The following is a 15470-nucleotide window of genomic DNA, read 5'->3' as shown; positions in this document are numbered from 1 at the left end:
GCACCACCGGATTGGCACTGCTGGATCAGCACCACCGGATCGGCACCACCGGATTGGCACTGCTGGATCAGCACCACCGGATCGGCACCACTGGATTGGCACTGCTGGATCAGCACCACTGGATCGGCACCACCAGATCGGCACCGCCAGCTCAACACCACCAGATCGGCACCACCAGATCGGCACCGCCAGCTCGGCAGCGCCAGATCAGCACTGCTGGATCGGCCCCACCGGATCTGCGCTGCCGGATCGGCACCGGTGTGAGGACCATGGCCAAGGCTGTGGTGCAGCTCTGAGCCTGCACTGAGATTGGGTTTTGGGGCAAATTTGGACAGATCCAGAGCTGGGTTTCCTCAGTTTGTGGAGCCATGGGTTGGGTTGGGTTGGGTTGGGTTGGGTGGGACCTCAAGGATCACCCAGTTCAACCCCTGGCCTGGGCAGGGTCAGCTCCCAGGAAAAGCTGTCCCAGGAGAGTGGAAGCGGCGCTGAGCCAAACTGGGAAAAAGCCCTGCTGCAAACCCAGCGCTTCTGGAACATCTGGAGGGGTTGCTTCCAGGGATGAAGCCAAGCAAGGCTCTTGCCCTCCAGACCTGGACACGGGAGTGGCCACAGGGCTGGTCCAGCCCCACCCACCTCTTCTCAGCTGAGGGCACTTTTTTGGGAGGCTCAATGCGAATGTTGGGGTCCCACTCGCCGGGCGGGAGGACGATGACCTCATCCAGGAACTCGTCAATGCCGGCGATCAGGTCCTCCCTGTCCCGGGCTTTGTAGGCAACGTCGCTGAAGAGCTGGGGGTGGGCACAGGACAGGGGTCAGCCTGGCCGTGGCCTCCAGCCCCACGTCCTCCTGGGGGGTTTCAATCTCAATTTTTGGGGTGATAAGGTGGAAATTGCTTTTTTTGCTGGGTTCTGAGCCAGGGGGTCCCGAAGGAGGGCTGGGGTGGCCTCAACTCACATCATCCACCATGAGCGTGGCGATGGCCCTGCCGATCTCATTGTAGGACTTGGCTTTTCCCGCCGGACCCAGGAGAATGAAGAGGAATCTGGGGAGGGAAAGGCGCCGCCGCGTTGGCCGCCTCGGATCTCCGGGGCCACCAGACCCCTCAGGACGTGCCCGGGGACGGCGCTCACCTGGTGGGGACGGGCACCTCCGTCACCCCCCCCAGCATGGTGGCCTGGAGCAGCCGCACAAAGGCCACGAAGGGCTTCTCCAGGAACTCCACCTCCCCCACCAGCACGTTGGAGGCCTCGGCGTCCTTGGGGATCTTCTTGATGAACTTGTTCTTCAGCTGTTGGGAAAGGCAAGATCGAGGAAGGGAGCGGTTGCCAAAATTTGGCTTTTCCCTCTTTTTTGTTTTCCCCCACCAAAGTTGAAGCCTCAGGCTGCAAGATTTCACCTCTGGTTGTCCCAGGACTCCCAGAGGTGGGGACTGAGGAGCCACATCTGGGAATCAGCCAGGAGAAATTCACAAAGCCAGATTTCTTCAGAAACGTGGCTAAAACCAAGACTAAACCGCAGCCCCAGGGCTCCACAACCCAACCAGCAACGTTTGGTTTTGCTCTCCTGGGCTCTCTGCGAGGAAAACTCCCTGAAACCCCCCTGTGGAAAACCCAAGCCAACCCCAGGGGTGCTGCAGCGAGCCAGGAACATTTTTGGAGTTTATTTGCAGCCCCTCGTGGCACAGAACCCCCCCAAAGCCCTGCATGGGGGAGGTTCTGGTGCCTCGCTCCTCCCCAGCCTGGTTCCGGGAGCTGGAACAAATAATGGGAGGAGGAAAACCTCACCCATGGATTTATCCCCCAGGTCTCTTCTCCCCCGCAGCTCTTTTCATTAGGAGCCTAAAAGGGTTCAATACCCAGCCAGGCAGGGAGTTATGATAATCTATATGGCAGCATGAGGGGAGGCATGTGAGCCGGGCAGCCGCCTCGCCCTGGCCTAATCTTCTAAATCCAAATGGAAAAAAACAAAAAAAAAACAAAAAAAAAAAATCATCATCATAATAAAGCAACTCCTCCAGTTCTGCTGGAATAAGAGCAGGAGTTACCAGTGGCCACTAAGCTTCATGTAACACTTAAAAGTCCCTTTGTAGTGGGCCTAATAGGGCGATTAAACCTAAATGCTTTGCATATTTTGGGATTAACCCTCCGAACCCCATTGCTGGAGGGGATCTTTGGGGTTCCTGAGTGGGCACCAGGATGGATTCATTTCGGGAGGTGGCCTGGGAACCTTTGTGGTGTCCCTGTCCCGTGGCTCCCAGCAGAACGTGGATTTCCATCCATGAAATCCAAGGAAATAAAACATTATTTATGGTGTCTGGACTTGCCCTAAAGCGCATCACCCCAGGTAAGCCCAGCGAGGACATCCCGGGGGAAAAGCAAGTCATTATCCCATCCCATTCCCTAAAAACCCAAAGCAAGTCATTATCCCATCCCATTCCCTAAAAACCCAAAGCAAATTGCTATCCCATTCCCTAAAAACCCAACTCAAGTTGTTATTCCATCCCACTCCCTAAAAACCCAAAGCAAGTTATTGTTCCCATCCCATTCCCTAAAATCCCACGGGGCCAGTGATTCTGCCTTCGGTTTACGGCGGAATCAGGAACAGAAACGAAGCAAAGCTCATACAAGGAACCAACCATTCCCAGAAGAAGAGACTGGGATGGGAACGGGACAAAATCCCACTGACCCATCCCATCCCCAAGGTGGGACCTGCTTCCCAGCTCCCTCCTACAAGCAATCCCAGGAGGAAAAGCCCCCCACGGGCTCTGGGCTGAGCTTTGCCTTGAGAAACCCTCAGAAAAAACAGATCCCACCCCAAATTCCAGCCCCTCACCCCCAGAGCTGAATCCCCGTGTGCAAACCCAAGAGCTCAGGTGGGATTTACCACCCTCTCCCTTCAGGATTCCTACGCTTCCAAGCAGCTCCTGCGGATCTGGAGGGAATTTCTGCCCCACCCCGATGGATCTGGGCTCCTGGCTCGTCCCTAATTCCGTGCTGAGAGCGCAGGTGTCACCTCCGGGGCAGCTTCCCCACAGGGATCAATAGAGCAATTAACTGCCCTAATTAGGGATTTGTGCGGGTATCGACCCAGCCACGGCTCACATGGACCCGACAGCCCCAGAGCCCAGCAGGGATCGCGTCGGGGTTTTGGGATTTTGGGGTTTTGGGTACCTGGTCAGTGCTCGGCGTGTCCGAGATGTCGTTCATGCTCCGGCTCTGGGCGTGACCTGGAGGGAAGGGAGGGAATTGTGAGGAAAAGCCAGCCCAGGTGCCAGGAGAAAACCCTCTGGGGAGAATCCATGCACAGAAATAAAATATTGGTGATGGTGTATGGGCTTGCAAAGCAGCAGCAGCGCCGTGAAAAGACGGGAATTAGGGAAAATTCCTCCTCTGAAAGGGTGGGAAGGCTGGCACGGGGCAGTGATGGAACCCCCATCCCTGGAAGGGTCCAGAAACCACCTGGATGTGGCCTTCGGGGACATTGTGGTGTTCCACGACCTCGGAGGGCTTTTCCAACCCTAATGATCCCAAAACTCTATCAATGGGAGCATTCCCAGTCTCAGCTACTCAAACCAAGCTCCCGGGTTCCTTTGGGATTTCCCACCTGCCCCCTCCCAGCCAAGCAATCTTCTAGGATTCCCTCCCTCTTCCAAGCCTTCCCTTCCTAAAGACTCCAAGGGTGTTTTCCTCCACCCCACCCCGGCGGCCTCGCTCATCCCGAGCTCCGTGCTGCGCTCCTGGGACGGCGGCCGCGGTGGGACCCCAATTCTTCCTCCCGCTCTGCCCCTGGGGCTGGGAATTTGGTGTTCCAGGGAATCATTTGGTTTTGCAGGGAATTATTTGGTGTTGCAGGGAGTTATTTGGTTTTCAGAGAATTATTTGGTGTTGCGGGGAATTATTTGGTGTTGGAGGGAATCATTTGGTTTTCTAGGGAGTTATTTGGTGTTGCAGGGAATCATTCGGTATTCCAGGGAATCATTTGGTGTTGCAGGGAGGTTTTGGTTTTCAGATAATTATTAGGTTTTCAGAGAATTACTTGGTTTTCAGAGAATTATTTGATGTTTCAGGGAATTACTTGGTGTTGGAGGGAATAATTTGGTTTTGCAGGGAATTATTTGGTGTTGCAGGGAATTATTCGGTATTCCAGGGAATCATTTGGTGTTGCAGGGAATCATTCGGTTTTCCAGGGAATCATTTGGTGTTGCAGGGAGGTTTTGGTTTTCAGAGAATGATTCGGTTTTCCAGGGAATCATTTGGTGTTCCAGGTACTCATGTGGCATTCCAGGGAATTATTTGGCGTTCCGGGGAACCACGTGGTGTTCCAGGGAATCATTTGGCGTTGCAGGGAGGTTTTGGTGGTGCTATTCCTGGGAACCTCGTGGCGTGGCAGGGAGGCTCGGGGCGGCCGTGCCCCCACTCACGCAGGCGGCCGTAGCTGGCGCTCTGCCGCATCCGCAGGTCCTCGGTGGAGCGGTGGAAGGCGGCGCCGGCGGCCGGGCCGCGCCCGGGGCTGCGGGCTGGGAGGAGAGGAGAGGGGAGAGGGGCGTGAGACGGGGAGGGGATCCCGTTGGGAACGTCGGGACAGGATCCTGTTGGGAATGTGGGGCAGGATCCTGTTGGGAATGTGGGGACAGGATCCCGTTGGGAATGTGGGGACAGGATCCCATTGGGAATGTTGGGGCAGGATCCCGTTGGGAATGTTGGACAGGATCCCGTTGGGAACATCAAGGCAGGATCCCGTTGGGAATGTGGGGACAGGATCCCGTTGGGAATGTGGGGACAGGATCCCATTGGGAATGTCACAATAGGATCCCGTTGGGAATGTGGGGCAGGATCCCGTTGGGAATGTTGGGGCAGGATCCCGTTGGGAATGTTGGGGCAGGATCCCGTTGGGAATGTGGGGACAGGATCCCGTTGGGAACATCAAGGCAGGATCCTGTTGGGAATGTGGACACAGGATCCCATTGGGAATTTGAGGACAGGATCCCATTGGGAATGTCACAACAGGATCCCATTGGGAATGTCAGGACAGGATCCCATTGGGAATGTTGGGGCAGGATCCCGTTGGGAATGTGGGGTAGGATCCCATTGGGAATGTGGGGACAGGATCCCATTGGGAACATCAAGGCAGGATCCCGTTGGGAATGTGGGGACAGGATCCCATTGGGAATGTCACAACAGGATCCCATTGGGAATGTCAGGACAGGATCCCGTTGGGAATGTTGGACAGGATCCTGTTGGGAACAACAAGGCAGGATCCCATTGGGAATGTGGGGACAGGATCCCATTGGGAATGTCAGGACAGGATCCCGTTGGGAATGTCACAGCAGGATCCCGTTGGGAATGCCAGGACGCTCCCAGGAGCTGCTGGATCCCGATCCCAGCGCGTCCCGGGCTGCAGCGAGTGACCTCCCGCCAACCCCGCGGGAATAATCGGGAACAGACCCAAATCCCCTTTTGTAAGGGCTGGGAAAGGCGGGATCAGCCGGGGCCAGACCGGATTTGTCTGCGGCGGCCGCGCCAGGAAACCCCGGCACCGAGCCCGGGGCCCACACCGCGCCATTTGCCTCGCGTGACGTCATCAGCACGCGGTGACATCATCAGCACACAGTGATGTCATCATCACGTGGTGCCATTGTCCCTACAGTGATGTCATCACACAGCGTCATTGACCCCCCGACTGTGATGTCATCACACAGTCGTTGTCCCCATGGTGACATCATCACACATTGTCCCCAGTGATGTCATCACACAGCGCCACTGACCCCCATGGTGATGTCATCACACAGTGACATTGTCCCCAGTGATGTCATCGTACGGTGACATTGTCATCACGGTGATGTCATCACAGCGCCACTGTCCTCACATGGTGATGTCACCACACGATGATGTCACCACAGAATGACATTCTCCCTCACGCAACGATGTCATCCCATGATGATGTCAGCACACAATGACGTCACCAAACGGTGACATTGTCCCTGCCACGGCCACACCCCTGCCGACCCCCCACCCCTAAACCCACCGGGGCGCAGTTCTGGGCTCCTTCCCAGCCACAGACGCTGCGTGGGCGTCCCAAACCCTCGGGTCCTCCCTCCCTGCTCCCGAGGTGCCACCGGCTTGGGCGGGGCGCCGAGGGCTCACCCGTGCTGGAGGACACGGACTTGCCGATGTCGGCCAGGGAGCGGTGGATCGGCTTCTTGGTCTGGTGGCGGTGCTTGCGCAGGAGGACGAAGCTGAGCTTCTCCCGCAGCTCCGGCTTCAGCAGCCCGTCCTCGATCTGCTTCTCGATGACATCGTCTGCAACACGCGGCCAGGGTGACCCCCAAAACCCCTCCAGAACCTCCCCAAAATGTCCCATCCTCAATCTGCTCCTCAATGTCTGCAACACGCAGCCGTGGTGACCCCCAAAACCCCTCCAGAACCTCCCCAAAATGTCCCATCCTCAATCTGCTCCTCAATGTCTGCAACACGCAGCCGTGGTGACCCCCAAAACCCCTCCAGAACCTCCCCAAAATGTCCCATCCTCAATGTGCTCCTCAATGTCTGCAACACGCGGCCGTGGTGACCCCCAAAACCCCTCCAGAACCTCCCCAAAATGTCCCATCCTCTATGTGCTCCTCAATGTCTGCAACACGCAGCTGTGGTGACCCCCAAAACCCCCCCCAGAATCTCCCCAAAATGTCCCATCCTCAATGTGCTCCTCAGTGTCTGCAACACGCAGCCGTGGTGACCCCCAAAACCCCTCCAGAACCTCCCCAAAATGTCCCATCCTCAATGTGCTCCTCAGTGTCTGCAACACGCAGCCGTGGTGACCCCCAAAACCCCTCCAGAACCTCCCCAAAATGTCCCATCCTCAATGTGCTCCTCAATGTCTGCAACACACGGCCATGGTGACCCCCAAAACCCCTCCAGAACCTCCCCAAAATGTCCCATCCTTGATCTGATTCTCGATGACATCGTCTGCAACACACGGCCGTGCTGACCCCCAAAACCTCCCCAAAATGTCCCGTCCTTGATCTGCTCCTCAATGTCTGCAACACGTGGCCATGGTGAACCCCCAACCCCCCCCAGAACCTCCCCAAAATGTCCCATCTTCGATCAGCTCCTCAATGACATCATCTCCAAGCATCCAGCCGCGGTGGTCCAGGGGTGACCCCAAAAGCCTCCCCAAAACCTCAACACAACCATTTCTGGAAGCCCCTGATGGCTCCCAACTCCTCCCTTTGCTCATTCCTGGACCAAACTCAGGGAATGGAGCAAACCGGTGAGTTTAAATCCATTCCCACCATTTTAGGACGCGGCGGGGGAAAACCTCCAGGAGCTCCTACCAATAATTTGGGGCAAGGAGTATCCGTCCAGGTCCAGGAGCACCGTTCCCGTCTGGAGACACGTCCGCAGCTCGAAGAGGCTGTGCAGGGACAACGTGGACACGTGGGGTTTGCTCCACCTCTCGCCGCCTTCCTCCACCTTCTCCTCGAACTTGATCCACCTGGAACGGGAGCGGGATGGGCCCGGAACGGGGCGGGTGTGAGGATGCGGGAATGGCTTTTCCTTCCTGGGGAGTTTCCCTGCTGGGCAGGCCTGGATTAGTTCGTCTCACAGAGTTCTCGCTCGTTATCCAGGCTGGGAAGGGAGGATCTGGTGGAGTCATTCCCAAAAGTGCTGCTTGCAGGGTTGTGGAGGGGAGGAAAAGCTCCCAGTCCCACCAGGAAACCCAAATCCATGGTTTTCTCCCTCCTTAAACCACTCCTGAGAGTTTTGGGATCTTTTCCCATGGAGATGACCTGGCCTGAGCCCGGATCTGCTCCTGCCCGGAGCAGCAAGAACGTTCCCAATGTCCCAGAACGTTCCCAATGTGTCAGAGCATTCCCAATGTCCCAGAGCGTTCCCAATATCCCAGAGCATTCCCAACATCCCAATTCCTTAGTAATGCTCAGACCCCCCGTGGGAGGATTTGCAAACCCTCGGAATTCAGCCCTTCCCTTCCTTCCTTTTACAGTGAAGACTCCAGAGAAACTTCTGGAAAGGGGTGAATGTTCCTCCCAAATTCCTGGGAATGGGGCTCGGGCTCCTGGAAGGGCAGCTCTTGGTTTTTGGGACAAAAGCTGCTTTTCTTCCATGGATTTTCCTTCCCGGGGTTTAACCTGACTCATCTGAGCGGGCACCACCGGTGGGAAGGACAGAGCAGGAGAAGGGATTTTGGGAAGAGCCAGGAGAAGGGACTTTGGGAAGAGCAAGAAGAAGAGATTTTGGGAAGAGCCAGGAGAAGGGATTTTGGGAACAGCCAGGAGAAGGGATTTTGGGATGGGATTCCGATGGCCCCAGAATTCCGAGGGGGAAGGACGGGGAAGGGCCAGGATGGGATCAGCGGCAGCACAGAGCAAACCCTGGGTGTCCCCACTAAAAAACCCCAAAATATTACCCAGGAACGCCCTGGCAGAACCCCCAAAACCCAACACCCAGCCCTGGCACCCATCCCACATCTCCCTTCCCCGATTTCTCCGGAGAATCCCGTTCCCCAGCCCTTCCTCTTTCCCGGGGATGGAATTCAGGCTTCCCGCGGCAGCTCCCCCAGAGCCGATTAGGGCACTTTTCCTCTCCTTTCTGCCCCTTTTCCCGAGGAATTTGGGTCATTAGGGAGCTTGGGATGGAATGTGGGATCGGGGGCAGGAATCCCTGTGGGATCGGGGGCAGGAATCCCAGCGGGATCGGGGGCAGGAATCCCAGCGGGATCGGGGACAGAAATCCCAGTGGGATTGGGGGCAGGAATCCCTGTGGGATCGAGGGCAGGAATCCCTGTGGGATCAAGGGCAGGAATCCCTGTGGGATCGGGGGCAGGAATCCCTGTGGGATCAGGGGCACGGCTCCAGTGGCGCCTTTGCCCCGCCGTCGGCATCCCGGGATTCCTTGGCCGGGGTTACAGTGAATTCCTGCTGCTCCCAGCATCCCAAATTCCCATTTTTTCCCCATTTATGGTGGATCCAGGTGCCCTGAGGATAAAGTAACAACCTGGTTGGAGATCGGGATTTGGGACTTGGAAAACCGCCATGATCCTCGAAAAAATTCCCATTTTTCCCCCCATTTATGGTGCATTCAGGTGCCCTGAGGACAAAGAGTCCCAGCCTGGCCGGAGAGTGGGAACTGGGACTTGGAAAACCACGACCCCGAATCCCGGCTGACCTGGCGGATTCCTTCCACTCCATGTCGTCGCCGTCGCGCTGCAGCGTGTCCATCTCGGTGAAGAGCGTGGGGTTGGGGGGCTCGTCCTCCTCCCCCAGGATGTACCGGAGCCGTTCCGCGGCCGGGGACACTGCCCGGGGAAAGAGCCGGAATTCCATGGAAAATCCCGCTCCGTCCCCCCGGGAAATGGCCCCGAGGGGGGTTGGGATCCCAAAAAAATGGGGGGAAATGTTGACGGGAATGGGGGAATTCGAAATGATCCCATCCCGAATTCCCTGTGAGGAAAAACAGCTGGAATTCCATGGAAAATGGGATGATCCTGCAGGGAATGGCCCCAAGGGTGGTTTGGGATTGGGAAAAATGGGATAAAAAATGGAGGGAAATGTTGAAGGGAATGAGGGAATTCCAAATGATCCCATCCTGAATTCCCTGGGGGAAAAAGGGCTGGAATTCCATGGAAAATCCCGCTCCGTCCCCCAGGGAACGGCCCCAAGGCGGGGTTGGGATCCCATAAAAAGCTGAGGGAAATGTTGAAGGGAATGGGGGAATTCCAAATGATCCCATCCCAAATTCCCTGGGGGATGCTGGGGAAAGGAGGAGCGGGATGAAGATCCAGGAACCAATTCCCCCCAGATTCCCTTTCCAGGAGTTCCCCGTGCCCACTTCCCAGGGCTATCCCATGTTTTTCCAGGCTCCATCCCAACCCAACCCTTCCAGCCCTGGGATTTCCCCCTTTTCCCAACGGGGAATGACACAAACCCCTCATTCCCACAGGAAAAATTCCATTTTTTTCCTGGGAAGGGGCAGCATTTATGGCCCGTGGAGCAATGTGGGAATGGTTTTGGGATCACGGCGCCCTCCAAGGCTTTTCCATCCCAGGACATTCCCGGTGCCCATGGGAGGGTGAAGAAATCCCAGGAAAATAATAAAAAAGTTGGATTTGATCTTAACCCTCTCCATCCTTAGGGGTTTCTCTGGCAAAACTTCCCAATTTTGGTGGATTTGGGGAGAAATCCAAGCCCTGAAATCCATGGAAATGGGGTGTTTGGAATGAAATCCTGTATTTCCTGATTCAGCAGGAATGATCCAGCCTTGGAAAACGCGAATTTTTTGGGAAAATCCTCCTTTTTCTCCAAGCTGGGAATAACAAAGTTGGGTAATGCAGCACTTAAAAAAATCAGGGAATTAAATTGCCATGGATAAATGAGGGGAAAATGGGAATTCTGCCCCTTTTCCTGCAGAAAGCAGAGGCCAGGCCCCAAAAGAAGAGGATGTCCCTTAGGCTGAGCCTGCTTAAACCACTTAAGCCCCTCTAAGCCGAGCCCAAAGCCTGCGGCCCGGCCCTGCCGCCATTCCCATAAATCCCTGATTCTGGTTATTAATATTCCCGGGAATTCTGGGGCTGGGCTCCGTGCCTGGAGGGTTTCAGGCTGCCTAAGCCCGGGGTTGTTCTCGGAAAAGGGATGAAACGGGTGAAATTCTGGTCAACCCCCCCACCAAACCCAAAATTCCCCAAAAAAACCCCAAATTTAATGAGTTAACCAAAAAAAAATATCGGGATTTTGCTGGAAATCCCTGTCCTGGGTGAGGCGTCAGGTGGAAAAAATGGGATTTGGAATTCCTGTCCTCGATTCTTGGGGTGCTGCTCCCGGCTCTGCCCGAATTCCATCCTTAAAAATGGATCCTTCCTTCCTCACCCTCCCCCAGGGCCTCATTTTGGAGTCTTGGGGCTGTGTCACCCCCGAAACCCCAAAAACCGAAGGGATTCTTGTACAGAAAGAGCTTTTTTCTTAGCTGCTTTTCCTTGTCCTGCCAGATTTTTTTGGGAATAAATCCAACCTGCAGCTCCCGGCTTGTGCTTCCCTCCCTCCCCGAGGTGCTCGGCCAGGCAGCCAAAATTCCTGGGATTTGTTCACCTGGAGAATTTCACGGCCGGGAGAGCTCTGAGCTCTCCCAGCTTTGGGTGTTTTTTTTTTTTTTTTATTCCTGGGAATTCCATCCAAAACCCCAGGAAGCAGCAGGTGTTTTTTGGGGAGGGGGAAAGTGACACAAATCCCAAAAAAAAAAAACCCAAAATCAGCTCTTTGAGGGGCACCCAGATCTCCTGGAACCAGGGTTTAGAATGGGGAAACTCTGGGATTTCAGCCACCGTGGATTCCCAGGGAATATTTGGGAATATCAGGGAATATTTGGGATCATTTCCAGGGAAACAGGACAGGAATGGTTTGAATCCCCTCACATCCCAACCCTGAGCCCACAATGAAACCTCAAAACCTGGGGGTCCTTTTCCAAACCGAAATTCCCATGGAATTGGGATAAAATTGGGAAATGAGGGAAGGTGGCACTGCCGGGGTCTGCAGTCCGGCCGGGACTAAGCCTGGCTTAAAGTCCAGCCTTACCCAGGGGCTGCCATGGATTCTCCACAACTTTTCCCTGGATTTTCCCTGGATTCTCCACAGCTTTTCCCTGGATTTTCCCTGGATTCTCCACTGCTTTTGCCTGGATTTTCCTATTTATTCTCCACCGCTTTTCCCTGGATTTTCCCTGGATTCTCCCTGGATTCTCCACTGCTTTTCCCTGGATTTTCCTGCCTCAGACGAGTCCCCACCTCCCCAAAACCCAGGAGAGCAGGATGCACACCCCGCGGGATGAATTTGCTCCAAATCCCCCAGCTTTGGGATGTTTCTGACCCTTCCAAAAACCGACTTTTCCACCGAGGAGCAGCGGGAACCGGGAGCTCCCCCGTTGATTTTTTAGGATGACCTTTGGATCTCGGCGCTCCTGGAAGCCCCAGAGTCACTTTTCCGAGGGATAAACAGGAAAAAAAAACCCACGGAAGGGGAAAAAAAAAAAAACAAAACCTCTTTTCCTTCTCCCACCACAGCGCCGGGGGAAAAAAAAACCCAAACCCTACCTGGAGCTGTTTCCATTTCTTCCCCCATTTAACCCCAAAGCTTCGCTGCGATCCCAAAACGCTGCAAAGTTGCTTTCTCCTTTCTCCTTTCTCCTTTCTCCTTTATCCACTGCGGCTCGCTAAACTCCGGGGCTTAGGGAGCAGATTAGCGGCACTAAACCCTTCCCTCTCCCGCCGCTCCCATGACGGGAAGTTGCCAAATCGCCGGGATGCGCTCGGAAAAGCGGCGGGAAGCGCAAAAATCCCGCAAAAATCCCGCAAAAGAAATCCCGCAAATCCCACCAAAAAAAAAAAATCCCGCAAAAAAAAAAAAATCCCGCAAAAATCCCACAAAATATCCCGCAAAAATCCCGCAAAAGAAAACCCGCAAATCCCACCAAAAAAAAAAAAAAAAAAATCCCCCCCCCAAAAAAAAAAATCCCGCAAAAATCCCACGCTTTGGGCTCGTTCCCCGCGGGGTTCTCCTCTCCCGGCCGCAGCGGGGTGGGAAAGGCCACTCCAAAATTAATTCATTTTCAGGGGTGGAATGAGGGGGATTTTCTGGCTTTGTGGGGTTTGAGGGGGTTTGGGTTTGGTTTTTTTTTTTCTCTGTAAAATGAATTTTTTTTTGTCCAAGCCACCAAAGTGGTCTGGAGTTATCTCTGAGTGGAATTTGGTGGCTGTGGGGAGGAGGGAAAAGGGGGAAAAGAGGGGAAAGGGGGGTGAATAAGGGAAAAGGAGAGGGAAGGAGGGAAAAAGAGGGAAAAGAAGGGGAAAATAGGGGAAACAGAGCGGGGGGAAAGGAAAAGGAGGGAGAAAGGAGGGAAATAGGGGAAAAGGAGGGGGAAAAAGAGGGGGGAAAGGAGCGGAAAGGGAGGGAAAAAGGAGGGGAAAAGGAGGGAAAAGGAGGGGGGAAAAGGAGGGGGAAAAAGGAGGGAAAAGGAGGGGGAAAAAGGAGGGAAAAGGAGGGGAAAAGGAGGGAAAAGGAGGGGGGAAAAGGAGGGGGAAAAAGGGGGGGGAAATGGAGGGGAAAGGGAGGGGAAAGGGTGGGGAAAAGGAGGGAAAAAGAGGGAAAAGGACGAGAAAATAGGGAAAAGGAGGTGGAAATAAAGAGGGGGGAAAGGAGGGGGAAAAAGAGGGGAAAAGGAGGGGGAAAAGAGGGAAAAGGAGGGGGAAAAGAGGGAAAAGGAGGGGGAAGTAAAGAGGGGGAAAAGAGGGGAAAGGAAGGGATGTGCCCCCACTCTTGCCGGGTATGAAGGAGCTGCCAGCCCAGCGAATAAAAAACCTCTTCCCATGCAAAAAAACCCTGGAAAACTTCGGCTCCCGAAGGGAAGAGCGGAGCCCCCGCCCGCCCCCTGGGCCCGAACCCGATTGCAAATTTCCAGCACAATCCCAGCCCTTGGAAGGGCTCGGCGGCCTTGTGAAATGTTAATCCTCCCTAAGGAGATTTCCCCCCTAAGGAGCCGCAAAACCCGGCGGGAACACGGCGTGATTCCCCAATCCCGGCGGGAAAACTCCATCCCGATCCCACTGCAACGGGAAAATCCCGGCGGGAACACGGTGCGACTCCTGGAGCTTGTCTGGAACCCAAATTCCAGCAGGAAAATCCCTCCAAACCCACCCAAATCCCATTTCAATGGGACAAACCCGTCAGGAACAAGATGTGGTGCCTGGAGTTTTTCTGGATCCCCAATCCCAGCAGGAAATCTCCATCCAAATCCCATTTCAACGGGAAAAACCCATCGGGAACACGGTGTGAAGGTTGTGGGAACCCCAATCCCAGCAGGAAAACCTCTCCAATCCCATTTCAACAGGAAAAACCCATTTGGAACACCATGTGATGTCTGAAAGTTTTCTGGAACCCCAAATCCAGCAGGAAGACTCCATCCAAATCCCAACCCAACGGGAAAAACCCATCGGGAACATGGTGTGAAGGTTGTGGGAACCCCAATCCCAGCAGGAAAACCTCTCCAAATCCCGACCCAACGGGAAAAACCCATCGGGAACACGGTGTGAAGGTTGTGGGAACCCCAATCCCAGCAGGAAAACCTCTCCAACCCCATCCCAACGGCACAAACAAACCCAGAACGGGAGCGGCGTCACCGCCACGCACGCCCAAGCCGATCCCGCCCCGAGCCCGGAATCCCTGCTGGGATTTTTGGGAATTTCTCGGGAACGTTGGGGAATTTTTGGGAATTCCGGGGGCGCTCACTGGTCCTGCTGGCGTTGTCGTTGCCGCTCTCGGGCCAGCCCTGGCCCTCGTCGGTGTCCGAGGGCTCGCGGGGCCCAAAGCGGCGCTCGCTGCCGCTGCGCTCCCGGCTGGAGCCCGGCGAGCGCCGGCGGCGCCGGTTCCTGCGGAAGCCGCGCGGCACCGGCACCCCGATGTAGATGGAGTGGTAGTCTGGGAACGGGAGAGGAAGGGGTTAAAAAAACATTCGGTTTTGGTGTTGGAAATGAGGTGGGTGGGGTGATAAATGCAGTGAAAGTGTGAATTCCCTGGGAGAAAAATTCCTGGTGGAAATTACGTGGATGGAAAGTTAATTGGAATAAAAAATTCACTTTTCTGGGGGAAAAATTCCTGGTGGAAATGATGTGGGTGGAGCAATAATTGGAATAAAAAATTCAAAAACATCTCCTCCAGGCCATTCCCGGATTCCTCTCACCTTCCTCATCCTCGAATCTCCTCCGGGAGCCGCCCAGGCCGCGCTCGCTCAGCCCATCCTCGTCCTCCAGCATGGCCCGGCTGCTCGGGGGAGCTGGGAAAGGATCGGGAGCGGGGTTTTATGGGACCCGAGATTTAATGGGATTTGGGATTTGGGTGGGATTTGGGATTTTATGGGATCTGGGATTTTTATGGCATTTGGGATTTTATGGGATCTGGGATTTAAGTGGAATTTGGGATTTTGATGGGATCTGGGATTTTATGGGATCTGGGATTTGAGTGGGATTTGGGATTTTGATGGTATTTGGGATTTTGTGGGATCTGGGATTTTGATGGGATCTGGGACCCCCCAGCACCTCCTGTGCCATCCCCGCTCTCCTCTCCCCATATTCCCAAAATTCCCCCAGGATCCCATCCCCATCCTCCAAATCCTGCTGCTCAGAGGGTCCATGAATTGCGGGAGAACATTTCAGAGATTTCCCAGCACAATTCCTGACACGAATTCCCCAAAATTCCAGAGCCTGGCACAATCCTTGGATGTGAATTTCCCAAAATGTCAGAGCCTGGCAGAATTCCTGACACAAATTTCCTGGAATCCCAGAGTCCCCTGTTATTCCAGGGTGACCCCACACATCCCAAAGCGATTTTCTCCATTCCTCATCCCACATTTCCCTGGAATTTCCTGGAATTCTGGGGTGACCCCGCACATCCCAAAGGGATTTTCCCCATCCCT

General features: G+C 54.9%; 1 protein-coding gene across 6 annotated transcripts in view; it reads right to left on the bottom strand.

Annotated features, from left to right (window-relative positions):
• Positions 1 to 14847, bottom strand: part of SLC4A5 (solute carrier family 4 member 5) — a 30950-nt gene extending 16103 nt beyond the window's left edge. For all 6 annotated transcript variants that reach the window (XR_010993864.1, XR_010993865.1, XM_068174315.1 and 3 more), the window contains exons 1-10: positions 14739 to 14847; positions 14288 to 14476; positions 9183 to 9312; positions 7331 to 7491; positions 6144 to 6299; positions 4421 to 4516; positions 3171 to 3226; positions 1131 to 1288; positions 955 to 1042; positions 634 to 788 (exon numbers count right to left, since the gene is read on the bottom strand). Coding sequence is in view for 4 of the 6 variants with exons in the window: in XM_068174315.1 (XP_068030416.1) it covers positions 634 to 788; positions 955 to 1042; positions 1131 to 1288; positions 3171 to 3226; positions 4421 to 4516; positions 6144 to 6299; positions 7331 to 7491; positions 9183 to 9312; positions 14288 to 14476; positions 14739 to 14811 (1262 nt within the window). In the remaining 2 variants the exon portion in view is untranslated. The remainder of the gene's footprint in view (positions 1 to 633; positions 789 to 954; positions 1043 to 1130; positions 1289 to 3170; positions 3227 to 4420; positions 4517 to 6143; positions 6300 to 7330; positions 7492 to 9182; positions 9313 to 14287; positions 14477 to 14738) is intronic.
• Positions 14848 to 15470: the final 623 nt, after the last annotated feature.

Source organism: Anomalospiza imberbis, chromosome 28 (assembly GCF_031753505.1).
Source record: "Anomalospiza imberbis isolate Cuckoo-Finch-1a 21T00152 chromosome 28, ASM3175350v1, whole genome shotgun sequence".
Taxonomy (NCBI): Eukaryota; Metazoa; Chordata; class Aves; order Passeriformes; family Viduidae; genus Anomalospiza; species Anomalospiza imberbis.
Note: the sequence above shows the minus strand (reverse complement) of the source record. Positions and strands in the feature narration are given on the sequence as shown.